Source organism: Apodemus sylvaticus, chromosome 23 (genome assembly GCF_947179515.1).
Source record: "Apodemus sylvaticus chromosome 23, mApoSyl1.1, whole genome shotgun sequence".
Lineage (NCBI taxonomy): Eukaryota > Metazoa > Chordata > Mammalia > Rodentia > Muridae > Apodemus > Apodemus sylvaticus.
In genome coordinates, this window is record NC_067494.1 from 2,620,863 (window position 1) to 2,648,115 (window position 27,253).

General features: G+C 41.7%; 1 protein-coding gene across 1 annotated transcript; it reads right to left on the minus strand.

Moving 5' to 3' along the window:
• Positions 1–580: 580 nt before the first annotated feature.
• Hddc2 (HD domain containing 2) lies at positions 581–20,665 on the minus strand. The gene is made up of 6 exons (XM_052169829.1): positions 20,525–20,665; positions 19,350–19,471; positions 17,134–17,236; positions 13,179–13,247; positions 4,205–4,343; positions 581–895 (listed from the first exon to the last, which is right to left on the minus strand). Exons 1-6 carry the CDS (start codon positions 20,591–20,593, stop codon positions 798–800), a joined length of 600 nt encoding a protein of 199 aa, XP_052025789.1. The 5' UTR covers positions 20,594–20,665; the 3' UTR covers positions 581–797.
• Between the last annotated feature and the right edge of the window lie 6,588 nt (positions 20,666–27,253).

Genomic DNA, 27,253 nt, shown 5'->3' on the forward strand with positions numbered 1-27,253 from the left:
CAGTCACACATAGAGCTAGGCCCCCTAGTGTTCTAGACTCCACCCCACAGTCACCTGGCTACAGGCAGGTTTTCCCAGCCCCACGGTTACCTGGCAACAGCCAAGCAACCTAGCCCACTATAAAAGGGACTGCTAGGCCCCTCCTAGCTTTCTTGCCCTTAAGCTCTTGTCCCCCTGTTCCTCCTCTCTCTCCATTCTTCTCCCTTCCTTGTGGTCATGGCCAGCTCTCATCCGTCTCTTTTCTTTCTTTACTTCTCTCTTTTTCTTATCCTACTTCTCTATAATAAAGCTTTGACACTATGGACTGTCTCTTAAGAGAACCCAAGAGTACCAGCCCAGAGATGGTACCACCCACAGTGGGTCCTCCCACCTTGATCACTAATTGAGAAAATGCCCCACAGCTGGATCTCATGGAGGCACTTCCCCAACTGAAGCTCCTTCCTCTGTGATAACTCCAGCCTGTGTCAAGTTGACACACAAAACCAGCCAGTAGAAAATCCTAACTTCGAATGATTCTGCCCTTCAAGGATATAGCCTAGTAAGCCTGTGTAAAGGAATTAAAGAAATGCGAAACAGAAGCCAAAGTTTGGAGTGTTTAATAGTTTTATAATTCACGCAGAAAGACATTCTCCTCCTCAGTCTTCATCCATGGTATCTTCCTGACCATTTCCGGTTTGGTGGCTTCTTTGAGGGACTGGATTATATCACATTTCTTGTTCGAGTCCAGACAAGAGAATCTCATGTTGGGGAATCCCCAGGAAACAAAGAAAGCGGCACAGTGGATCAGCCGGGCGAGCTCAGGAGCCCGGCTCTGCCGAGGCTGTGGCTATGCTGGCATTTCTTTCTGCCTCCAGCTCAGAAACCAGCTGGACTATTTCAGGGTGACTGAATTTTCCTGGGGAGGAAAAAGACATTTCCATATTGATGAGAGAAGACAACTACTTCTTCAGTGTGACCCCATGGCTATCAGGGGCTCTGTTCTATGAGCTAGACCATATCCCAAGCAAGAGATTCTGGGTACAAGAAAAGGTTGAAGAAAAAGGATAGAGAACTTATAATGGCGCAAAGATGAGAATCAGACAAAGAGTCATCAGTTAGGAAGAACTGGAGGAACACTATCCTGTAGTCCCTGAGCGTCTCTATCAGGAACTGTAGGGGAAGCTTGGGTGAGAGTTGGGAGGGCAGAGACCCATTTGTTTCTCCCAAAACTGAAATGAATGAATGAATGAATGAATGAATGAATGAATGGGATCCAATACCTATATAGACAATGGCCTGCTGTTGTCTGTGCTCCTCAGCCCTCCCCAGGCTTTTACTCTCAGCAGTAACCACACCCTCATCTATTATCAATCACTATGGATACCCACCTCATAAGTCAGTCAGTATCTTACACTTAGCCATGAGGCCCTCAGAGCCTTTGCCCCAAAGCCATTTCTCAAATTTCATCTCATGCCCTCCACTTATCACCCAATCCCAGAAGCCCTGAACTCTGCTGCTCCCCAAAGCAAGCAAGAGGGTTCAGAAAGCAAGGGCAGGAAAAGAGCACAAAGCTGTTCTGCGCATTAGAGAGAAAAGCAAAGCTAACGCCCGAGGTCCTCTTCAAATCCGTTGGCATAGGGCTGGCACAATGACTCATCGGGTCAAGGAGCTCGACACCAAGTCAGACAACCTGAGATCTACTTCTGAACCCACACAGGGGAAGGGGAGAACCTGTTTCTATGTGGTGTCTTCCCTTCTATACATGTGCTGTCATGCCCCGACCTGCTATCAAATAATTAAATGTAATAGAAGAAACATTTAAATTGTAATAGTTGTAGTTTATACGTATCTTCATGCTTCTTTAATGGAACCTTTCCTTTTTAACTAATAATTTTTATTTTTTTAAAGAAAAATATAACTATATTGTTTTCTTCTTCCATTTCCTTCCTCCAACCCTTTCCAGGTACCTGGCCTCTTTACCTTTGTTCTTACATACGTGTATTTAGGAATGAGTCCTCTCCTTAAGCATTTGTCACTGAGGAAATGAGAAGTCATTTCTTCAGTTGGCTGCATCATATTTATTTACTAACTTTTTAATGGAAGCAATGCACTGAATTGCAAGCAAGGTGAATCTTGAGCTCTCGGCTGTCGTTCTGGGCTTATTTTCTTTCTCAGCAAGCAGGCTTTGCACTAGACAATCTGCATGCATATTTGATTTATGTTTTACTTTCTCCTTTTCCACTGTGAATGCATTAGATTGGGAGATAACTACCCATAAAGTACAAAGATGACACAAGCATGGGCCTACACTCTAAGTTGTTGGTGAAATATGCTATTTGGAACCCACTTGCCACTTAAAACATGAGTCAGCATACCATAATCATAAATGTCCAGAAAGGAAATATTCTATACTCTGTGGTTTCTATTATAACCACTCTCTACTGCTGCTATATTGTGAAAAGAAACTCAGACAATAAATAAAAAAGGGCTGGACCCTATAAAAACATGAAGCTACAAGTTTGTGCCCTTGTAGAAGTTAGGGCTTAGTCTCTTCTGCTTTTCAAGTTCTGGCCATGAGGGAAGAGCATAACCATGACGTATCACCACCACAAAAAGCAATGGGCCAAGCAATCACAACATGTCTAAAACTATGAGCCACAATAACCTTCCTAGTAAGTAAGTTGGTTATTTCAGGTGATTTGTTGCAGTAACTGAAGCAAACAAAAGGAGAGAAGCAGAGGGAGACTGCAAGGTTGTAGCAAGCTCAGAACAAGTGCAAACTGAGCAAAATGGGAACAATGAATTCTCACAGGGAGGATAAGGAAGAGCAGAAAGACAGGTAGCTGCAGGCCCCAGGACTTTTTAGGTCACTCAAATGTATCAGGAGTTTATGTTTTAGAAAAACATAAGCCATGAGTTTTAAAAATAAAGATATCAGCCTAGGGGTCTATCAGATAGATCTGAAGTAGAATGCTTATCTGGGATACCCAAGGTCCCAAGTTTGATCCCCACTCAATTCTTCCCTGTCACTGCAAAAGAATAGATGATACCTATTATCTACAAGGGAGGTCATAGCAACAGTATAAAATAATGACAGCCCTGTCTAGATCAGAGGAAATGGAGCTGGAAAAAGAAAACTGAATTGGTTTCATTTTCATGCAAATAGTATTTTGGAGATTAGTCTGTGAGTCAGGACTTTGTTTTGGTGAGGCCACACAAGGGTCGTGACAGATCAGAGAAAGGCCTGTCCTTACAAACCTCTCAGAGGAACTAGACATGGAGCTGACCATAAAGGACTCCCAGGAAATGAACAAGAAGTCATATTTGAAGAAGCTATAAGAATGACCATCTGTAACACAGTATGTGTAACTCCTTGCTTTGTAAACTATCCAAACAAAGACAGCTAACAGTGCCAGCTGCTGCTCTGAGCAGATCATAGGAATTATCCTCCTATATCTAGACACAGTCCTATAATGTAAGCTCTACTAGTGTCTCCAGGTTATAATGGTTGGTCGTGTCTGAGACCTTGCACATGCCAGGCAAGTGCTCCACTACGGAACTTTATCCCTACCTCTTGCTTTTGAAGACAGAGCCCTACTATTTAACTGAGCCTGTCCTCAAATTCAACCCTTTTGGATCTACTTCCTGAGTGTGAGCATGTACCACACCAGGCTCAGCTATCTCCACTGTAAAGAAAAGGAAACAAAGGCTCAGAGAGCCTAGGTGGTTTATGGAGATTTACAGTTATATGTGGCATAAGGAAGATTCAAACCCAAGCTTTTGGAGGCCAGGGCTGTGCTATGAGGTACTACAATGATGACCACCTGGTACAAGGAGGTGGAAGACCTGACTTAAATCACTTACCCGTACTTTACAAGTCTAAAGCACTAACAGACAAGAGCCTTTCCATACTCATTATCACTTTGAAAAGGAATTTTGGTTCCTGGTTTTCAGATGAGGCATGGGTTATGAGACATCAAGAGACCAGCATCTGGCAGGTGACAGGGCAGAATGTGAAAATGGTGCTCAGCCATCAACGTCACAGTGCTCCCGAGTGCCGCTGACATCTCAAACATCCCACCATTCCCATTTTCTTTCCAAATGCTATACTTGAAAGATCAGAAGAGGGAACCGATGTGGGATCAATAACATCCACCAGTCCTCACACTAAGAGTAAGCCAAGTCAAACCAACCAATCCAAAATGCCTATGTGTATGATGAGTACCTGCTGTGGAATCATAGAAGTCTTGAAGCCTCCCGGGCTTATTCTCCATGTCTTCATATTCTGATGCCTGAAGGATCATTTCACACTGGTCCAGCTGCTTCACGAATCTGGCTTCTTCACTAGACTGGGTCTCATACTCCTAAGGAAAGAGACATTTAAGGGTTACGATTAGGCTGCCGGACAGGGAGTCCTAGGGAATTTCCTATTTGGGTACCTGGAATCAGAATCATTGCTTAGGGAATGAATATTCAATACCAAATGTACTTCTCTACAGTGTACCAATAATCACAGTCACCTGTCTTGCAAGCACAGATTAGCACTAGGACTCCATGCAAGGATGTTCATCATCACTCCACAAAGGCCATGGGGTGCTCTGGGAGAAGTCATATGTTTATCTCAGACACTTCCAACTTCTCCTCTTTCTGTCTTGGTTTCAAGATCAACGTTCTTTTTTTTTTTCTTTAAAGAATTTTAATTATATGTATGTGTGCCCATGTGTATGTGCCGATGAACATGCTTGTAATTGCTGTCCATCTTGTTTGAGACAGAGATAGGATCTCTCATCAGCCTGTGGTTTGCTGCATTGGCTATGTCTTTGTTATGGTTTTACTGCTGTGAACAGACACCATAATCAAGGCAAGTCTTATAAATGACAACATTAATTGGGGCTGGCTTATAGGTTCCAAGGTTCAGTCCATTGTCATCAAGGCAGAAGCATGGCAGCATCCAGACAGGCATGATGTAGGAGGAGCTGAGGGTTCTACATCTTTATCCAAAGGAAGTCAGGAACAGACTGGGCATCCTCAGGCATCTAGGAGGAAGATCTCCAAGCCCATCCCCACAGTAACACACTTCCCCCAACAAGGCCACACCTTCTAATAGTGCCACTCCCTGGGCCGAGCATGTACAAACCATCACAGGCTAGGAGGCCAGTAAATCCCAGGGATCTGCCCATCTCTGCCTCCATGGACTTAAGAGTGCAGGCATATTTCATCATATTTGGTTTTAATCTCCCTCCCTCCCTCCCTCCCTCCCTCCCTCCCTCCCTCCCTTCCTTCCTTCCTTCCTTCCTTCCTTCCTTCCTTCCTTCCTTCCTTCCTTCCTTCCGTTCTTCCTTCCCTCCTTCCTTCCTTCCTTTCTTCCTTCCCTTCCTCCCTTCCTCCCTCCCTCCCTCCCTCCCTCCCTCCCTCCCTCCCTCCTTCCTTCCTTCCTTCCTTCCTTCCTTCCTTCCTTCCTTCCTTCCTTCCTTCCTTCCTTCCTGTCCATCTAGAATAGTTAAGACCCTTTGGGTTATAACTACTGGGGACATTAGAGAGAATCTATGAGTTTTATAGACACTATTGTATATGCATGTTGGTGGCAAGGGGTGGTGAATCTTGTAGGAGGGCAGGAGCATTTCTACCTTTTCTTTCCCACTGTCCCTTTTGAGTGAAATGCAGTTTCAGGGGGCATTCTCAGAGCAGAACACATCACCTGCCACAAGTTCCAATTAATGCTACACAGAATCATTCTTCTATCGAGACCAAAGCATTCCTAAGTGGTTTCCCACAGAATTCTCATTTGTAATTCTACCCCAGATGTGTTCAGATAATAATTTTGCTTTCTTGGCATGGAGACATGATAAATTACTCAAAGGCTTCCTAGTTGCATTTGAAGCCTTATCCTTATAAAGGCAGTCATTTGAATTTGGTAAGAGCTGAATCCTACACTGGAGAATCATTTAAACATGAAGCCTAATATATTTTGCTTTATCTCAAAAGCACTTTTAAAAAATTACATTTTACTTAAGTGTTCATTCACATTCATAGTCATATAGTTATAACTAAATACATTCATGTTAAGAGTGTTTAGAAATACAGTATATTTTTGTGCTGGTCAGTTTTTTGTCAGCTTGACACCAAACTTGGGTCACCCGGGAAGAGGGAATCTGGACTGAACGGCTTCTATTGGAATGGCCTGTAGGCATGCCTGTGGGGAATTTTCTTAATTAGTGATTGGTGCGAGAAGTCTCAGGCCTATTGTGGGTGGTGCCATCGCATGGGCAGATGCCCTTGGGGTGTCTGAGAAAGCAGACTGAGCATGCCAAGAAGCAGTGCTCCTCTGTAATTCCGAGCTCTCCAGTTACTTCAGTTATTATCTTACCTTCCCTCGATGATGAACTATTACCAGGACATGTTAGCCAAATAAGCCCTTTCCTCCCCAAGCTGCTATCGTTCATGCTGTTTATCTCAGCAACAGAAAGCAACCTAATACAGTCGACTGTAGAGAGAATGCTAACGAATTTACAGAATACTTTAAAAGACATGAAATTTTTTTGAATTTGTCCCTTAAAATTAACCGTAAAGGCATTCTGTAATTGTATCTTTCAATAAAAAGCCATGGTATTGGTGTCATGCTTCTTCAGTCAGCAGTAAATGTGCTTGCCACCAAGCCTGAAGACCCAAGTCTGATCGCTGAACCACAAATGATAAAAAGAACCAATAAGTTGTTCTTTGACCTTCACATGAGCTGTGCCATACATGCGTGTGTACATATGTACATGGAAAATAAGTAAATTTAAAGTCAGGGTTGGGCAAGGAACACTGTAGACCAAGCTCTTGGGGTAAGAAGTATTCTGACAGTTAAAGAATTACTGAGAACTATTTCTAACATCAGACCCGAGAGTCATAGGACAGAAGCAGAAAAGGAAAGGGCTAAAGATGGATGCAAGTGTCGATGCTTGCAGGGTCCAGGCTTCCTGTATGGAATCTCAGCTGACTGTGCAGCGTGGACATCATGGAGGGTCAGTCCCAACAGGAAGAGGCATATTCAGATTTGGTGTTCATAAAGATTACTCTAGTTTGCAGTGTGGGGCAGCAGGTAAAACTAGAAGCACGAAAATCAGGTTCCAACATTATAGTCTGGTCTAAAATCATGGCAGCAAGGATAGGAAAATGTGGAAGAATTTGAGAAATATTATTATGAAGTGAAATGAATAAATAAATAAACTATATGCCAGTTAGACAGCCCCTGACTTCCAGAAGCCTGCTTAAGACCGGCGGCACCTGTGTGAAGAAAGCACTGGGGTACAAGAGACACTTAGCAGGCAGTACGTGCTCACTATAAGCCTCAAGTATGCAGACAGAGAGTGGGCAAGATTCTGTGCACCCAACAGTAGCTGAGCACTAGGAGCTTACACAAAGGCAGTCCAATCCTAAGACACTCCCTGTCTGACCCCTGGGTCATCTTTTACCAGGACAGGGACCCATGCTGGCAAGAGAATCAAAACTGAGTGGAGTAAAGATTATCAAGATTAAGAAAGAAAAACAAATTTAGAATGTCCCTTAAAAAGTCTCCATCTTTCCTGGATAGTACATTATTAAAGTCAACAAACCCAGACACACACACCAGAGCAACAACAACAACTACTACTACCCTAGGAAGGAGACCTGAATTAAGTTTTCTGTCAGTTCAGGAAATATAATTTCAAACCAAGATGAGCAAAAAATAATCCCACTGGTCAGATCCCACACAAACTCCCCATTCACACCAGAAAGACATTCTCAGATCTAAAAATAGATCAAACCTACCACAAATTACTAGAACCCAAAAGAACCCAAAGGACAACTGAGCACAATAAATATGCCTAAGAAATAAAAACTGAAACAGAGCATACCTTTAACAGTTCTTAAAAGTAAGATACAAAGGGTTTCCAAGAAACTGGAAAACGCTGGCAGTTAAAAAAAAAAAAAAAAAGAATAAAAGCATATAAGAGGAGTAGAAAATAAAAAAAAAAAAATAAAGAAAAAGAGGAAAAAAAAAAAAAAAACAAGGCTAGAGAGATGGCTCAGCAGTTAAGAGCACTGATCGCTCTTCTGAAGGTCCTAAGTTCAAATCCCAGCAACCACACAGTGGCTCACAAGCATATGTAATGAGATCTGATGCCCTCTTCTGGTGCATCTAAAAACAGCTACAGTGTACTTACATATAATAAATAAATAAATAAATCTTTAATAAAAAAAAAATAGAAAAGAAAAACAAAAACTAGATGTCAATAAAACTTCCTTGCAATTACATTTTTCTTAAGTATACTAAACGCACAGACTAAATACCCAAGGAAATTAACTCAGAATGATCAATACAAAGATACATTCTAATGAAAATCAACAGACAGAAAAGAAATTCTTTGGACTCCTATATAAGAATAAAATATGGCGTACAATGAGAATAAATTGACAGCTAGACGTTGACAGCAATGTTATAGGTTGGAAGAAAATGAGAGAAATGGACTTAATATACTCAAGAAAAAGAAACTATGAGCTAGATATTTTATATCCAGAGAAACTTAATTTATGGACTAAAAAAATTTACAAAGAAACTGAGTCAAATGCAAGATAATTAGGGAGCAATGCTCTAGGAACCCTTCTGAAGAATGAAGCACAGACAAGTCTCAAACACTGAACTGTTCAGGAGTGGGCAGGCCTAAAAGTGACCAGTCTGACTGGGTGTGTTGGGATGAAGCTGGTGCAAGGCCATTCCTGCTGTCAACAAAGTCAATCATTTTCTCACTTTTCCTGTAATTACTGCAACCAAAGCGTAGGCTAGGGGGAAACACAAAAATATGTAAGCTACAAAATAAAAACAGAGTGTTACCTTCCTGGAACATCCAAGGTTTAGAAGCTAGAAACCTAAAGAAAAAGGAATTATGTAGACAGGTGGTGGGGCCTGGGAGACTAGAGCCCATAAGTGAGGTAGATCTGAAGTCTCATACAATAGCCAACTCTATAAAGAGCATCAGATAATTTATACTCTGAGGTTTAAGATGACACCTGAACAAAGTTCTCATTGACTTCAAGCTATATATGATCACAAGGACAAACCTCATGTAGCAAAAACATGGTTTTTTTTTTTTAATGAAGGCATATAAACAAACAATAGCCAGTTGTGATGAATTATCTGAGGTAAATTCATTCCTATCCTCTACACCTGGGAGGACCTTGAAAACACATTCCAAATACAATTTTGTGTTTTGGAGAAACTGAGGTCACAAGACTCTTGTCTTTTTCTTGGCATTTTCTCCCATGCACTCAGAGTTCTCTGCCCACGACTCCATTCGTGGGCTGTGTTCCAACAATATAGCTCAAGATGAATGAATACAACATCTACCTACATTTACGTCACAGAGATCCGACCTAAATCTGATTAGCTGCCAACCTGTGTCAAAGAACACAAAACTTCAACAATGAGAATGCAACTGGTAAATGCAGGCTTTGGGGACTCCAGTATTGGCCACTAGTCTAAAATCTTCAACAGACAACTTGAAAACAAAAGAAATGAATGAAAGGAGATACTATAGGTTAACAGAGATCCAAAGGACAGATTGAGTTTAAAAAATATACAGGAGATTGAAGTACAACATCTAAGAATGAATGATAAGATAAAGATAGCATCCAAATGTTTTCAATGAAAATCAGGGTAGTGGTTACAAGCTAAAACAAGCTAGAAAAATGTCCACCTATATAGCCTCTACTTTCCTAATTAGAAACAAACATAAAAGGTGATCTACTATAAAGTTAGAAAAGAGTAAGCAGCAAGGCAGATGCTTGAAGAGAGCAGTGGATGTGCAGAGACTCCAGGGAAGTGCCTGAGACTGCACAGGAACAGTACAGCACTCTGTCACCTGCAGGTGTGACAAGCCACCAAATAACTCAGGCTAGGGTTAGTGGCAGGACTAGAAGGTGGTCCTAGGATAGAAATGAAGAGAAAGGGAAGAAGAGTGGGAAATGTTGGCTTTTGAGGGAGGGCTACTATCTGTGATGTTCCTCTTTCAAGCCTTCCTTCCTCTGACCTCCTGGTGGCATTTGCTCCCAAGACTCAGGAGTCTCACATTGCTCTACGCTGAGGACAGATGAGAGGACATTTGTAACATGGGAACTTGTTAACCCAACTACATCTCTAATTGATGGGCATCTGACAGTACTGAGAAAAAAAATTTCAGGGTAAAGAGAATCCCCAGATGGACGGTTAGACATTTAGTATGGAGCACTGGCTCATGTGTGCATTGGGGATCAGAAGGATATAGTCCCAGAACTTGGTGGGAGACAGGCACATCTCTATGATGAGTTCAAGGCCAGCCTAGTCTACAAAGCAAGTTCCAGGATTTCAGGGCTACTCAAAGAAAACCAACAAAACAAAGTAAAAACTGTAACTTTTCTGTGATGTTCTCACAACACAGAGTATAACCATAATCATAGTTTCCAGTAGTACTTTCAGAAACAAAATGTCTTAGTCGGGGTTTCTATTTCTGCACAAATATGACCAAGAAGCAAGTTGAGGAAGAAAGGGTTTATTGAGCTTACACTTCCATGCTGCTGTTCATCACTAAAGGAAGTCAGGACTGGAACTCAAGCAAGTCAGAAAGCAGGAGCTGATGCAGAGGCCATGGAGGGATGTTTCTTACTGGCTTGCTTCCCCTGGCTTGCTCAGCCTTCTCTCTTAGAGAACCCAAGAATACCAGCCCAGGGATGACACCACCCACAAGGGGCCCTCCCCCCTTGATCACTAATTGAGAAAATGCCCCACAGCTGGATCTCATGGAGGCACTTCCCCAACTGAAGCTCGTTTTTCTGTGATAACTCCAGGCTGTGTCAAGTTGACACACAAGAAGAGCCAGTACACAAAATGAGCATACTTTCTCCTGGTTTATTAAAACATAATTTCACTTTTATGGTGAAAGACAAATTAAATTATAATCCAGAATGTCTAACCCCTTAAACCTCTAGGCTGGCAGGTGTTTATAAAGCTGAACAGCTGTGGTGACCACACTAAAAATAAAAATATCCACCAGCTGGGATTTTCTATGTAGCTAGTATTACCTTAAGTTCTACAGGTAACAATATCAGGACATAGGCACTGAAAGCAGACCAAACAACATGTATGGAATAGAGACAGGCTCAAATTCGCTACGTTCTAAGTGTTTTACATATATTAATTATTTTAATCCCCATGTCTATATACTGCTGTATCCCAGATGAATAAATGGAGACATGGAGAAATTAAATTGCCCTAAGTTATGAAGCTAATAAACAAGAAAACAAGCACATGAACACTGGCAGTCTGTTACTAAAATCCATATACGAACATTGTCTGCACATCCATTGCTACCTTTCCTTTCTGCCTGTGACCTAGAACTATCTTACATGGAAATAGGGCCTCTACAAAAGTGACCGAGTTATAATGTAGGTCCAATCCAGGATGTTTGGACACAGATATAAGCACAGAGAGGACACCATGCAGTGGACAGGTGGAGACTTAATCCTAAGTAAGTTAGGTTTCTTAAGTGTAGAGGAGCAGGTAGGCCTATAAGTCTCTCACTTCCTAAAAGAAAGACAGGCTAACTAGACTGAAGTAAGTCGCTTGTGAGTGAGTAGGCTCAAGTCTCTGGCTTCATGGTCTCTGCTTCATCCCCAGTGTCTTGAAAGGCCTACTTCATCCCATATTTGGACTAAGCCACAGCAATGCCAGGTCACTACCAAATCTGATACTGCAGAGAACATGGAGCTTCTAGGAAGAAATGTGGTGACAGTTGCAGCTCTAGGCATGTCCCATTTTCTTTTCATGGGACAAACTGACCCAGCATAGGAGGTAATGGGAAGGGGGCCTTACAGGAGAGAGGATCAGGGTAGGAGCCTGGATAAGGGGAATAGAATACAGAGGCCAGAGGGCATGGGAGAGCTATTGGATGGGAATGAAGGTATTAGAAGGGAGTGTGAGATCGATGGGGGGGTGTATGTTTAGGGGGTTGATTGAGCTGTCCAAAAGCAGGAAAGAGAGCAGGTCGAGGCTCAATCAAGGACAACCTTTGTGCTCTGGACAAGAAAACACTAGGAAAAAGAAAGACTGACAGAAAACATTGACTCTTGCCTTTCTGCTCTTCCTGCCCAGTCCTTTCAGCCTCATCTCCCACTGCGAGGAGCAAGCACAGGAACGCCCTGCATTTCATGGCCCATTCTATGCCTTTCACCCCGCTCATTTATAGATGGATAACAGACTCAGTACAAGGGTAGCGCCCAAGATCACAGGACAATGTCTTGGCAAGGTGGGATTAAAGGTCAGTTCTGAACTACCCCAACACCATGTGGAGCCCAGAGGACAGTTTCAGCTGCCACTCCTCCGGTGTCTCCCACCTTGTTTTAAGTGTGTCATTCCCATGTTTTAAGAATTAGAAATGGGGGCTGGGTGGATGGCTCAGTCAGTAAAAGAGCTTATCTTGCAAACAAGAGGGCTTAAACTCAATCCCCAGAACCAAAGTGGAAACTAGCATGCTGTAATCCTGAAGGTTCTGTGGCAGTGAGAGACCTTGTCATTAGGTAAATGATACCAAAGGAACAACAGCTGAAGTTGACCTCTGGTCTGCACACTCACCTATACACACAAATAAAAGAATCAGGTATGGGTACATGGGTGTGGATAAAGCAGCCAGAAATACAAGCACTGTGCATGAAGAGAAGTACAAACAATGACAAAGAGAAACTTCGAAGCTGGCAGTGGTGGTGCATGCCTTTAATCCCAGCACTTGGGAGGCAGAGGCAGGCAGATTTCTGAGTTTGAGGCCAGCCTGGTCTCCAGAGTGAGTTCCAGGACAGCCAGGGCTACATAGAGAAACCCTGTCTCTAAAAACTGGAAAAAGAAAAGAAAAGAAAAGAAACGCAAAGCAAAGCAAAGCAAAGCAAAGCAAGGAAAGGAAAGAAAAGGAACGGAAAGGAAAGGAAAAGGAAAGGAAAAGGAAAAGGAAAAGAAAAGAAAAAGAAAAAGAAAAAGAAAAAGAAAAGAAAAGAGAAAAAAGAAAAAAAAGAAAAACTTCTATAAGCACAGAGAAATTTCAAAACCACAGCAGACTAGACACTAGTAATATAATCTGAGCAACTAAAACACAGGCAAGCCATATAAAATTCAATAACAATAAATATAAAATGAGCCCAGAATGTATACTCACTTCCCAGAGTTCATATAGCTCCTTCCTGAGGTCCTCTGGCAGCAGCTGGGTTATCTGTTTCATAGCCTCCTGAAATAGGAAACCATTACATCCATTACATTCACCTTCATCTAAGTCAGTATCTAGTATACAAAAGTCAAACGAGGGACTTAGATTCTTTTGAATAACTCCTAGTAAACTGGCCTTTACTGGTTCCATTTAAAAATAATTATATTCATTTTCTATTACTTCCATTATTGCAGAACCTAAAAGCGTCACACAGAGAGGCAGTTATCTTCATTGACAGAAGTTACACTGTTTCCCAGAATGCACTGCACCAAAGGAACTTACCATCTCAAGTGGCTGCCCATCTGAAAGCACTCTCCTATAATCTGGTGGTCCACAGTGTCAAACAGCAGGACTATAACCAGCGGGGTTGAATGACTGTGTCCCCAGCAACTGCTTGAGGGGATGCTCTTGCAACTCAATGCTGGCCACTCTGGGGCCTTCCCAGGATGTCCCACGTAGTATCCACAGTCCAGCCTCTTCCTTCCCTCTGACCATTCTACCATTCACCGAAACATCACATCTTTTAAAGGGCAACTGGCTTCAAATAGCCTTAAATTCTTTCAACATCTCATCCTGTTTATCTCTTACTCTATCCTGATGTTAACCAGAGGCTAAACTCTTGGAAAAGAATAAGCTGTCAAACATCAACTTCAATAAGAGCAAGGTCTCATATAAAATAAAACTATGAATTGGAGGATAAGAATGGATATTTGTATGCATATTTATAAAACAATGGAAGGAAAAGTGCCCTGTAGCTTACAACTGCATCTAGAGCAAGCAGCATTACCAGTACCAGCAATCTGCTCTTATGGGTGGCTGCACCGTTCTGAGTGGCTTGCTCAGTCACATAATTACAGGATCACACCACCTTGAGTGGCAGGAATTGTATTTTATACTTTCATTCTTCTTGTTTCTTTATTGCAACTCTCTGCAATGAACTTGAGAAAATATATTTTTATATATTGTCTCCATAAGCATTGCATTTTACCATACTATTCCAGCCATACATTATTTCTTGTTTTATTTTTCAGAAGTCCTCAAAAGACATTGGAGTATAGGTATATTAAAGTCCAATCTACTTGGAATATGCTTAAACATTTTGCTTTGAACAGGAAATTATTAGTTTGCCTCTTCTTAGCTCACTGGCCCAGCACTGAACATGGCAGAAAAAAAATGTAGCCCTGACTCCCTCATGCCAGAAACTTTATTCTTATGAGCACATCCCAAAGCCTAAATCAGCATTTTGAAGACCACACCATTCAAATACTGACCTATTAAAAAGCTTCTTACTGATAAAAATTATTATGCTCTTTGAAAAATCCTGCCTAGCCAGGCAAGAAATTTCTGGGCAAATGATGCTTGTGGTTCACATTATGCACATCTCTCCTGAGGGCAAGGAGCCTTCATTTAATTATCTTAATGCATGTCTCAGAAAGCCAAATCTTGTGCATAAACACCATCTGTAAAAAGAATCCCAACCTTCCTATTCTTGAACCTAGACCAGTAGCCTGAAGAGATAATGACTCGCCAGCACTCTCCAGACCCTGGGTTTCTCAGCCAAGAACTTGATGTTCTCTAAGAGGCTTGCTTGGTTCTTCTGCCTATGACAGCCATTCCTCTGTGAATCAGCAGGAGTAGGCAGCAGCAAGAATGATGGGGACCAGAAAGGGTTTTCTCCTACCCAGAATGTGGCACTCCAGAAGAGAGCAGCAAACACCATGGCTGTTCAGAACCTTGGGATCCTTGATTAGGCGACACTAACCAGGACCCATCCTGTGAGGAGTCATTGGTTTTTTCCACCTCTGGTAGCAGTGCTTCCATGTCTGCAATTCCTCTTAAGAAGTTTTTGACATGCTCTCCTGTGGAGAAAACCCTCATGTCCTTCCAGAGGGACTTTCCTGGCACATTTCCCCATGCCAGCTCTTCTGTCCACAGCAATCTTCAGCACGACTTTTCACTCTAATGTTCGAATTTATACAGAAATGAAACCAATGTTCTCCAATGAGCTTCACCAGCCAGGAGTTTCTTCTCCATTCTCTTCTCTAGATCACACTTCCTTACCCATCATCCTCTGGTTCAAGTGCCAATTCCTTTCTATAACTGAGAACTACAACAGATTGCTTTCTTTCTTTATGAATTCTGTCAAACAACCAAAGAATTCTTTTTCACAACAGTCTAGACCTATACTGAGAAATATTTCCTTCTCTCATGATGCATAGGCTATAGTTTTAACCTGTCCTTTGGAAGGAAGATGGACAGACAACCCAGTTTTAAAACTTTCCCAAGGTAGCTTAGGGTAGATTGAACCTAAATTCTTTATGGGATCTTCTTTCTTCTTGGGGACTTCAGCTCTAGTCTCCATCAGCTCTGACAATAGCTTCTTAAACCTACCTTCTCTATTAAACCATCTCAATAATAGCTTCCTTACTAAATGACTTAAGACAAACCTCAAAGGCCCATGAGACAAGTCATTTGCAATAATGGCTACACAGGATTCCAGCCCTTCTTCAGCTTAAGGATGAAAGATAAGAGGTGGAGGAAGAAGGAATAAAGGGAGCTTTCTTTCTGTGTTTTTCTGCCTCTCTCTCAAAAATGTCTCTTTTCAGGCCTGGCCTCAGAGTTTGTAGCTTCCAAGGACCCTAATTTAGTATCTTATGAAAGCCATTTATTTCTGTGAATGTAATTTTTTTTTGTACTTTTTAAGTTTCTGGCCTCTACAGGACTAACTTAAAATTTACTAAATAGTAATTATAATAATGAATATATTTACAATTTAAAGAATTTCTCTCCAAATAGATTACATGTGATGGGGGAAGATAATTTCCACAAGTTGAGTTAAGTTCCAGCTATTTCTTCTATTCTAATGAAAGCTATGCCATTTATCTATACATACTAACAAGACTGAGGTAGACAGGGTCTACTATCATATGATCCTGAACGCACCCAATTTTGTCTGTTTTCTGAACCCAGGTAGGCCTGGCTAGTACTTGGATGGGAGACTGCCTGGAAATATGAGGTGCTGTAGACTTAAAAGCCAGGTGTTGGTGGTACACACCTTTAATCTGAGCACTTGGGAGACAGAGAGAGCAGAAATTCTGAGTTGAGGGCCAGACTGGTCTACAGAGTGAGTTTCAGGACAGCTGGGGTTACACAGAGAAAGTGTGTCTTAAAGAACCAAAAGAAAAAAGAAAACCAACATGACTATCTGTTCCTGAGTCAAACAGGGCAGGAACAGGCATGTAATCCTATTCTTATATTAAACAATGGGTGTGGGTTAAGCCAAAACCAATTCTCTGGTCAAGAAACCCTTGCTTAGAGAAGACCATAAACTTTCAAAAACCAGTCAATATGGACAACCTACTCCAAGACTTTCTTGAAAACCTTTGGTCATTATTTCCACAAAGTCTAAGCTATTAAGTACTAAACTCTATACATACTCAGTTAATTGTCTACAAACTCTATACAGACTCAACTAGTTGCCTACTAAACTCTATACATACTCAGTTGTCTACAAATTCTATATAGACTCAGCTTGTTGTCTACAAATTCTATATAGACTCAGATTGTTGTCTATAAACTCTATACAGACTCAGCTAGTTGTCTACAAACTACACAAACTCAACTAGTTATCTACAAACTATACAAACTCAACTAGTTGTTTACAAACTCTATACAGACTTAGCTACTTGTCTACTGAACTCGATACAGACTCAGCTAGTTGACTGTCATCAGTTGAGCTCCATCTGAACACTTAGGCCCTAAAACTCTAAGCACATCCTCTCCAGCCTTCCCCTCCTGAGACTGGCTAGGTAGTGTCCTCCTTCACTGCAACAGGGCTAGTGAATTCATTCGATTAGGTGACAGGTTCTCCTTGAGATCTTTTGCAGAGTCAATTACTAGCACTGACCTCCTCTCTTCTGTGCTTTTCTTCTTTAGGGATGTTATCTGCGGGTGCTATGTCCCCAACGATGCATTCTGCCATATCGTGAACCAGGGCTAGGCGTATACATCTGATCAAGATAGAAACGTTGAATAATTACATAAAATTACATTCAAGTGTTATTTCTACATTGTGTTTTTATATGTATGTGAACAAACTGCCACTGTCTTCAGACACCGTAAGAGGCTATCTGTTCCCATTACAGATGGTTGTGAGCCACTATGTGAGTACTAGGAATTGAACTCAGACCTCAGGAAGAGCAGTCAGTGCTTTTAAATACTAAGCCATCTCTCCAGCCCTCTATACTATTTTTAAGCTTAATAATATATTTTTCTTTCTCCCCCATAGACTATTTTAATACAATACTTTTAAAACTAGTTATACTCTTCCAGCCTGTATTAGTACTGAATCAGAATTGCTTATAAAAACTTAACACAATACTATCTATCTATATGGACTAACGGAGAGTGTAGGATAAACTGACTTTTAAAAAAATGGTTGATTTTACAAATACTTATTTTAGAAGGTTCCACAAAGTCAGGAGATGTTTTACTTATACAAAATTTAGGGCTGGAGAGAAGGATCAGTTGTTAAAAGCACTGACTGCTCTTCCAAATGTCCTGAGTTCAAATCCCAGCAACCACATGGTGGTTTACAATCATCCATAATGAGATCTGACACCCTCTTCTGGTGTGTTTTAAGACAGCTACAATGTACTTACATTACACTGTATAATAATAAATAAATCTTTGTGCAGGAGCGAACAGAGGTCCTGAGTTCAATTCCCAGCAACCACATGATGGCTCACAACCATCTGTACAACTACAATGTACTCATATACATAAAATAAGTAAATAAATCTTAAAAGTTTAAAGAAAAATTAGAACCTCCAATGTCCTATTGCCAAAATGATCAATATATAGGGTAATAGATGAGGCAGAACTGCTAGGGCTTTAAATTTATAAAGTAAGGCTACTGACCTTACTAGCTACAGAAGATCACCAAATTAGTTAACTCAAATGCTTCCTTTTATCACCCTACATTGTGTCCATATAAGATGGGACTGGGGAGTTACAGCTTGTAGTGTTTTGGCCTACCATGCACAAGGCCCTGAGTGTGATGCCCAGAACCACTAAAAGGGGATTGGGGGAAGTACTTCATAGGGGAGACATGAAAATTACATTAAATAATGTTCTCATTCCATACTGATCATTTAACTCATGGCTATGAGAATAATAATCAGAATAATGAAGCAGGTGCAAATAATGAGGCAGGTGTCCCAGAGGGCCTGGCATTTCTTGTCTTAATATTCAACAAAAGGTCTCAAAGCCTCCTAGATTTCCTGCCTCCAGTTTTTTGTTTTGTTTTTGTTGTTGTTGTTTTGGTTTTTGTTTTTCCTGGTCCAGCTCAAAACCTCTGACCAAGTTCATTCATATTTCCAACTGATTTTCTTTCTTGTCTTGTGTTTTTTGTTTCTTTGTTTTCCAAAAATCCCCTACGTTCCACACTACCTGAAGAGCAGTAGGACTCACTGGGCTCCCCAAGAACTTTGCTGTAGTCAACCTTACTTCCTTTTGTCCCCCAAAATTACTCCATTGCCTTCCCACCACAAAGGTTTTGTTTCTGGATGCAAAGCCTTTCACTACTTCTCAACCTGTGTCACTCAGCTCAGATGTCATCTGACCCGTGAAGTCCAACCAAGAACATGAGATCATCCCCGCTACTGGAATAACTGGATAATTTTGTACCCTAACTTATTTTGTGATTTTTACTGAAGCCACATCAGGCCTGTGCAATTAATTCATTTGCTGCCTTCCATGTAAACTCTTGTCTTATGGTTCCCTAGCATTAAAAAAAAAAAAACAAAAAACCCAAAACTTGATTATTTAAAGAGATGCTACCTCTTTATTGTTTCTATTTAGTTATTAAAACACTACTTCAACAATGTGGCCTCACAAATGGTTATCGCTATTCAGAAAAGCAGCTAGTTAAAAGCAAAATAAATACTAATGCAAAGATGCAATTCACACATATTCGCCCTTCAAGGCAGTAACTTCACACTTGTCTCCACTGAGACCAACACACACTGTAACAGAAAACTCAGTGAGGTAATCCTCACAACTGAAGTAATCCTCACACAGAGTCCAGAAAACTTCACTCGCACCAATGTTCAAATAACTTACCTATCCTTGTTAAGACTGTCATCTTTGGTCACCATAGCCATAATTGCCATCCGGTACATGTGATCTGACACGCTTTCTGGCTTTTCGACATTTCTGTATACCCAACCGGTCCGTGGGACTCTCTAACAAATAAAATAAGGAATTAAACAAACACAATATCCATCACTGGAAACAACAAAAACAACAGGTGCTGTTCAAGAAAATGCCAGAGAATGGCCACAGAACCACATGTCAGCTGAGTCATGGTTTCAAACCTAGTTTTAAAAAATGTTTTATTTAAACTAATCATAGCGATCAAACTCCAAAATAACTAGTGGGCGATTCACAAATATACAAAAATATACAAGTATACAAAAGTCCAATAGTCTTTTCTCTGTGCTAGTGAAGTATAACTATGGGATAAATACACAAGAAGTTTTTAGATATAAAAGCAAAACCGGTGGTAAGCCTGGTGGTGCATGCCCGGAATCTGAGAACTCAGCAGGTGAAGATCAGAGTTCCAGGCTGCCAATCTATGTTGTTTATCTCGTCTCAGAACTGTGTTGTAGTTAGGAAAAATGCTAAGCAAAGCCCTAGTATTTTTCCTAACTATGAGAGTAGTAGGTTTTTGCCGTCCAAAAACTCACTTCATACAATAATAGAATATTTTATACCTATAACATATGTCAGACTCCCCAGTTCTAACTCAGAAAGCTTGGAGGAGTTTCCGCCGCAGTCGAGCCTTTTATTCAGACCATGATGTGATGATATAAGTCTGCATTTTTCCCTGCATTTTCTATGCTTCGAAAGAATTTCACAGACAGTAGTCACAGAGTCAGGGAACAGCTCATCTTGGAACACAGCTCTGCCAAGCAAGAGCTGGTGCAAGCTGAAACCGAATTACTGAAACCGTCACTTCCGGAAGTCACAGCAGCAGAGGAAGGTCTCCACTGCTCACGTGCAGGGGCCCCAACTCCTGCCTTCCACTGCAGCTCCGTAGCATCGCCCAGGGCCTGGGCTGTGGCCGTGCCGGGCACCGAGCGTGCGCAAGCAGGTCCCGGTGCAGCCTCGGCTGCAAACCCATGGCTCCTTCTATCCAGGCCGCGCAAGGCGGGGCTGAGCATGGGAGGCTGTGTGAGGTCGGAGCCTGAGCTGGGCCGCACCACCTCCTGGTCAGGCCGAGCCCACTTGCTCACCTTGAGCTGCCCGACTAGACGCAGAAAGCGCAACAACCCGGCCCCGCAGCCGGATGAGGCCGAAGCCATGTGGAAGTGCACAAGCGCCCGCTGGTGTCACCCTCAAGCCCCGCCACACTCTCCTTCAGCTCCTCCCCGCAATCCGTCAGCTCCTCCCCATCGTCCTACAGACGACCCCGCCCTTTGGCTCCTCCCCACTTCCTGCTTCGGTGGACCACCTTCTCTCTACCTAAGATCTGTGCTCAGACTTTGGATGGTCTCTGTTCAAGTCACCATTATCAGCTTTCACATGGATTGCAGCTTGAAAGGCCCGAGGAGGATGAAGCCGGATAATGCCTGCAAATCTTGCCTCTTAGAAGCCCAGTGTCTGATTGGCAGGAGGAGCTAGCTATAAGGAGCTCCACTTAAAGGTCAAATATCCATAACCAGTTTAACAAAGGCACCAGGCTAGCCTGTGAAGGGAGGAAATGCTTGGCAGACATACCAGAAAACTTTGGAGGAAGCAGGAAATGGGCTAGTAAGAGCAAGCCCATGGTGAAACCAGGAGCATCCATTCTGCTAGAAACTGATCAGCATCGTCCATTGACAATGTAATGGTACAAACTTTTAAAGGCAGTTAATGGATATGGACAAAATTCAAGGAAAGAGACTCAAGGATATGGATAAGATTCAAGAAGATAGGGAAATAAAAAGGAATTCCAATTTTATTTGTAACAAAGCAGGCTTATTTATATATCAGGCCCTAAACCACCAGCTTTTGCTAGTGGTTCTGATGAACCATTGTTCTTATTTCTTATTACTTAATACACCTATCACGTTTTCCATATGAGCCAGAATACTGTACCAGAAGCTATACTAGAAAATGTATAGTAATCATAGCGTAAAGTTGATATAGAATGTGGCTCAGTGATCTACAGAACCCTGAGGCAACATCCAAGGAGCAGTATCCAGGATTATAAAGTCAGCTCTACAGAAGAAATTAAAAGTTGGCGGTATGGCATAATAATGGAGCATTTGTATGCATGAGGTCCCAAGTGATCTCCAGCACTGAGGGTAGGTGAGTAATTTATCACTTTGTGTTATCTATAAAATAAAAACACAAGCGTCTAAAACCAGCACCACCAGGCAGCCTTGCTAATTTCCCAAGTGTAGAGGGCCCTATTCCTGTTTTTATTTATATTCTGTATCTGTTTTCTCCCTATAATTCATACTGTTAGACAATCTAGAGTGTTTGAATCAGATGTTATTGCAGTAAAAACGCCCGTGAAAATGCCTCTTTAGAGCGTAAAACATTCTGGACATCATAAATAGGATTTTATGGAAGTAGATTATCTTAAGTAGCACCTTGCTTACCGCCCTAGTTTGACAGCATGAACTTCAGATCTTCAGGCAATTTACTCACAGGTGAATCTTCTTAACCCCCAGAGAACAAAGTATTTAATGACAAAGACAGGCTACATGTGGCAGAGACTTGTTTTTCCATGGATGTGCATGAATAATATCAGCTGAAATAAATTCAACTCCTATCCACTCTCCCTGGGAAGAGCACAAAAACACATTCCGAGAACAATTCTGGATTGAGAAGCTCCCTTTCTCATTTTCTTCCCCCTTTCTTCCTTCCTTCCTCCCTCTATTTTCTGATAGTGGGCCCACACTGCTGTGATATACACTTTCCACCATGGTGAATTAGAAACCCTTTCAGTGTGAGCCAAAATAAACCTTGCCTTCCTTAAATTGTGTTATTAGTCATTTTGGCCCAATGACAAGAAAGCTGACTAACACAGATGGTGATGACTGACCAAGGAGCAAACAGAATAAAATAGCTAAAGTATGAATTGTAAAGTATATGAGGCACTCTGACAAATTCTTATTCTAAAGTGATACTGGAATAGTATTGTTGTGGGGTCCACTTAAATCTAACATAAATTAGACGATAGGTCAATGCAGATGACAAAAGTTTATTGTAATCATGCTGGTACTGATCTATCAGGTCTGCAGCAGATTTAAAGAATGAAACCATAAAGCAAAGGGGAACAGGATGGGCTCTAGCACTATCAAATCATATTTTTACATAAGGGGTTGAAAAGCGGCAAAGCCGTTTTCACCAGGTTTCTGGGTCTGGGAACATGAACTTAGTTTGACTCTGCTAGGAAGATTAAGAAGTTGTCCTTGAACTGTCTGGACTCAGACAACTGTCTTGTTACAAGTTGTCCCTGAGATGTCTGGATTCAGGCAACTGTTTGATTAAAACAAGCTTTTCAGCTATAGGGAAGGTCCCAGCTTGCCTGAAACATTGAATTTAGTTTCTCCCTATGGAGAACTAAATCGGAGTCTGAAAATGAAATTGTAGTACTTAGAATAAGTTTGTCTTGCTTATTTCCAATATCCATGTAAACAACTGAGTCAGGATTTGGGATTTGAAGAAGGCTAATAGGATCTGTGACACAAGAAGCATGAGGTATAAAAGAAAGGGAGGAATAAGCATGATTCTAATATGTTTTGCTTGATAACTAGAACAGAATATTTGCTGAGTAAGGGAAAGAATCTGCAAGCATAGCTTGTGGGGTGGGTGGAAACTAGACATTTCCTTTTGTTGAGGTTGAGACTTCAGTCAGAGGTTCTAACACAGAGGTGAATTTGAAAGTCAAGGGAGAGGTAAGAGCCAGAACAAAGATCAGATAGAACAAGGCACATCAATAAAACCACAAAACTAGATGAGACCTCTTGATGGTTGAGGAGATATCCAATAACTGAGCCATGGATCAGCCCAATATTTAGACCTTTGGAGACCAAAGGAGTATACAGTGAGATAGAAAGAGGATCCAAAGACAACAGGGTGTCAGAATATTTCAAATAGGAAGGAATATGATCAACCAAGTCAATGTTGTATCAGATAAAAATCCAGCTTTAACTACCAGACTTCATGTGTTCCATCAACTTTGACAAAAGCAAGCTTTCAGTTTGATAGAGCAGCAATCAGAAACTCTAATGAGATGGGTCTGGAGATAATGGCAGTGTGTAGCACAACTGATTCAAAATGAAGTGGGTATGTGGGTACAAGGAGAAAAGAATAGTTTTGAAGATAGATGATTTTCCTGAGTATTCATTAACTGATGGGAGTGACTGAGGAAAGATGGGAAATTATTAGGGCCAGAGGCGTGTTTAATGTTCGGTAGTAGCAGGAAAAAGTATTATGAGGAGTCCACCAGAGATGAGCACTCAGACACAGTTTATAGCCAATTGGACGTCTTTAATCTAGCTGTCTAGGACTATTCCTTCACATTCTGGAACCTGCGTAGAGTGTCCAGGGCACAGGGTATTGAAAGCAAAAGCACATGCTGGGATATGGATCAGCAGCTTCAGAATCAGGGGTGCCATGCAGAAACAAGCAGTTTAACAGAAGTTAAATATAAGCAGTTAGCTGGAGGGGGTTCTGCTCAAACAACAGTGCACCAAATGAAAGGCTGGCCTTCGGAGGGGGAGCATTCCCCCATGATAAAGGAGAAGACACAGGAGGTAATGGTTAATTGGTGGCAGATGTGGTCATGGGCTGTTGTAACTGTCCACTTGCAACTACTTCCATTTTCTTATCTAAGTAGGCAGGCCAGTTTAAGGCAAGAAGTGCTGTAGTAGTGGGATGTAACCTCATCTCCTGTAACAGCAAAGGTTTATATCTCTCCTGCTAGTCTGCTTCCTCTCCTCCCCTTTCTTTTCTCTTTTGTTGTGGATGTGGTGTAACACTTTTATGTTAATTGGGTTCCCAAAATTGCAATGTAAGATGCTGAGGGTCCCTGCCCCCAGTTGGTTTTGATTAGTAAATAAAGTTGCTGGTGGCCAGTGGCTGGGCATGGAGATGGAGGTGGGACTTTAGGATTTGAGGGCAAGGGGACGAGGGGAGGAAGAAGAATTTAGAATCACCGTGTCAGGAAAGGAGAAAAAACAAGTCTGAGAAATACAGGATAGAGAGACAGTAATCATGTAAGAGCCAGGAAAGAGTAGCCCCCGGGAGCCCCAACTGGATCTAGGTCAAGCGAGATGGAATATAGATTTTAGTAAGTGATGAGTTGGGAGTATCAGAGGGGAGAGTGTTAGCTACATGGAGGTTTGGGAGTGGCCCAGCCATTGAGCTGTTTAAGGCATATTAAAATATAAGTCTCTCTCTCTCTCTCTCTCTCTCTCTCTCTCTCTCTGTGTGTGTGTGTGTGTGTGTGTTTATGTGTGTGTCTTTCATTTTTATTCAGACCCAGAACATTGGGGTGGGTATCAAGGAACCTCCACTGCCACTGCCACAATTTGAATAGAATTTCTTGGGATATATCGCCTACTGCAACACTATTTTGCATGGGGGATGGTGTGTCCATGCAATATACACATTAGAATCTCATCTCATCTCAAGGACTCTGTGCTTCCTTTCTCTCTTGCCAACACTCAGGGGAAGGAGTGCATCTGGGTCTTTAAAACTGTTCTTTAGAACACTGTATGACTTTTCTCACTCATGATTGGTGAGATATGTACCGCTGCAACTAATTTCCCAAAGGTCCCATGAAATACAATTTTCTCACAGGCAGGAAGTCAGAAATCTTGTGCAAGGAGGGGTAGGAGATACTGGAGGATTAAGGGGAAAGAAGGCATGAAATGGTTGTTTTAGAGAGTGTTACAGTAATGAGATTAAATATGATTAAGAATCCAGTAAGTACCAAAGTGAATGTGATTAGGAGGTGAGGATCCATCATGTGGCTTGTAGTCATAGCAAAAACAAGAATCAGAGGCAGAGTTGTTGGGTCTGCTGGAAAAAAAAGACAAATGAAAGTTGAGGGTAACAAAGATTAGGATTTTTGATTTGCAGGGTATTGGAATAGCAGTCTGGAGATGGGCAGTGTGAAGCCATGGGGTGCCAAGCTGTATGCTGAGACCACGGTGAACCTTGTAATGCTCCTTCCTGGCAGCCGTGTTCTCTTCTGCTTACAGAGATTTGACTTCCTTTGATCCTTTCCTTATTCACACAGCCTTGACCTAGACTTCACGGAAATTGCACCTGTTATGGTTTGGATTAGAAATATGCCCTGAAGGCCCACAAAGCAAAGACTTAGTCATTAGCCAATGGCACTTCTGGGAGTCTGAAAGGAGAAGGCCCTCGTTAGAGGGATTATTTCCTTGAACTCAGGTGTAAGCTTGGGGAGTGGGAATAAACTGAAATCCTGCCAAAACTTTGTTGCCTTTGGAGATTTTCCTGTTGCTTATGTGAAGAATCAGGCAAGAGGCTACATAGTAATAGATCACTCTGAGAAAATTATCCCAGAAAACATTCATTGAATATAATTTAGGAACTGAGAAAAGAGTGAAAACCAGGTTCATTCTTGTCTTCCAATATATTCAAGAGAGATATTGCTCCTGTGAGCAAGATTTTTCTAAATAAAAGAAATAATATCTGATTATATTTATGAGTTTTGCCTTTGCCGTGATGCAATGCCCATCAGTGACAACTTAAGGAAGAGTTTGTTTTACTTAGTTTGAGGGTCCAACCCCTCATGGCAGGGAAGGCAGAGTGGCAAGATTGTGAACTGGTCACACTCAATGGAAGCAGAGGGCATTGAAGGCGTCTGTCACTCAGCCACATTTAAGGTGGGTCTTTTGGACTCCATTAACCCAAACCACACAAACATGCCCAAAGGTGTGTTTCTCCCTGAGTCTTGTCCTGTTAAGTATTAAAATCAACCATAATACAGTTATATATCAGTTGTCCTTACCCTAAAGTAATTTTTATCCCATAGAGACAACTGGCAATGCTTGAAGACATTCTTGTTTTTCACAAAGTGGGATCCAGTGCACAAAAATGCCTCCTATAACAAGAATTACTAGGTATAACATACCAAGAGGTCTGAGATGAAGAAACTGCATTTTGTATATTCAAAAAGTTCTTGAATTTGCATCCTTTATATAGTTGATGAGGCACTCAGCAGAAAACTGATGTCCTGTGTATATTTCAAATGAACAAAGAAATAAACAAATTCTGTGTGACAATGCCCTTTGAAGTAGTATGGAAAGGCTCTTTCCCCTGACAGAGATTCTGTGAAGATGAAGGGAGTTACAAGACCACTTTGATCATTTATGCAACTAGGTTAGAGAAACACAACTCATATAAAGAGGATAGATGTAGGCCAGTGGAGCCTGGGAAGGAAGGACCATTACAAAAGCAGTGTTTGTTCCAGGGAGAGAGATGAGAGAGATTTGGCTTCTGTTTTTAGACTTTTTTTGCTTGTGGTAAAGCACTGCAATTCAGCATAAGAACTCAAAGGATGCATGCATCTCCCCCATGAGTCCAGCCATTAACTAAAGACCAACGGCAGGAGTGGCTATCCTAACATGTAGGTCAGTTGGTAGAGTGCTTGCCTGGCACCCAGGGAGCCCTGGGATTGATAGCACAGGTAAGGTAACATGTACCTATAATCCCTGCACTCAGGAGGCAGAGTTAATGTCATCTTCCACTGCATGATGAGCTCCAGGCTAGCCTGTGCAATTCAGAAAAGAAAGTGTCAAGGCTGGCTGCTTGCTAAACGGAGCAGCCAGGGAACAAAGTGTAGGTGGAAGAAACAGGTCATGGTGAGAACACTGTCTTCATTCCTTAAACTCAGCATGGGACGGCTGGACCTTGTCTTAGGGTTTCTATTGCTATGGTGAAACACCATGACCAAAGAGCAAAGTAGGGAGAAAAGGGCTTATTCAGCTCAC

Coding starts and splice junctions, on each gene's coding strand:
- Hddc2 (XM_052169829.1), bottom strand. CDS start 20,593: ATGGCTTCGGCCTCATCCGGCTGCGGGGCCGGGTTGTTGCGCTTTCTG. Junction 4,344..13,178: donor AGCTATATGAACTCTGGGAA/GTGAGTATACAT, acceptor CTCTTTCCTTAG/GAGTATGAGACCCAGTCTAG. Junction 896..4,204: donor CTTCTATGATTCCACAGCAG/GTACTCATCATA, acceptor TTTCCTCCCCAG/GAAAATTCAGTCACCCTGAA.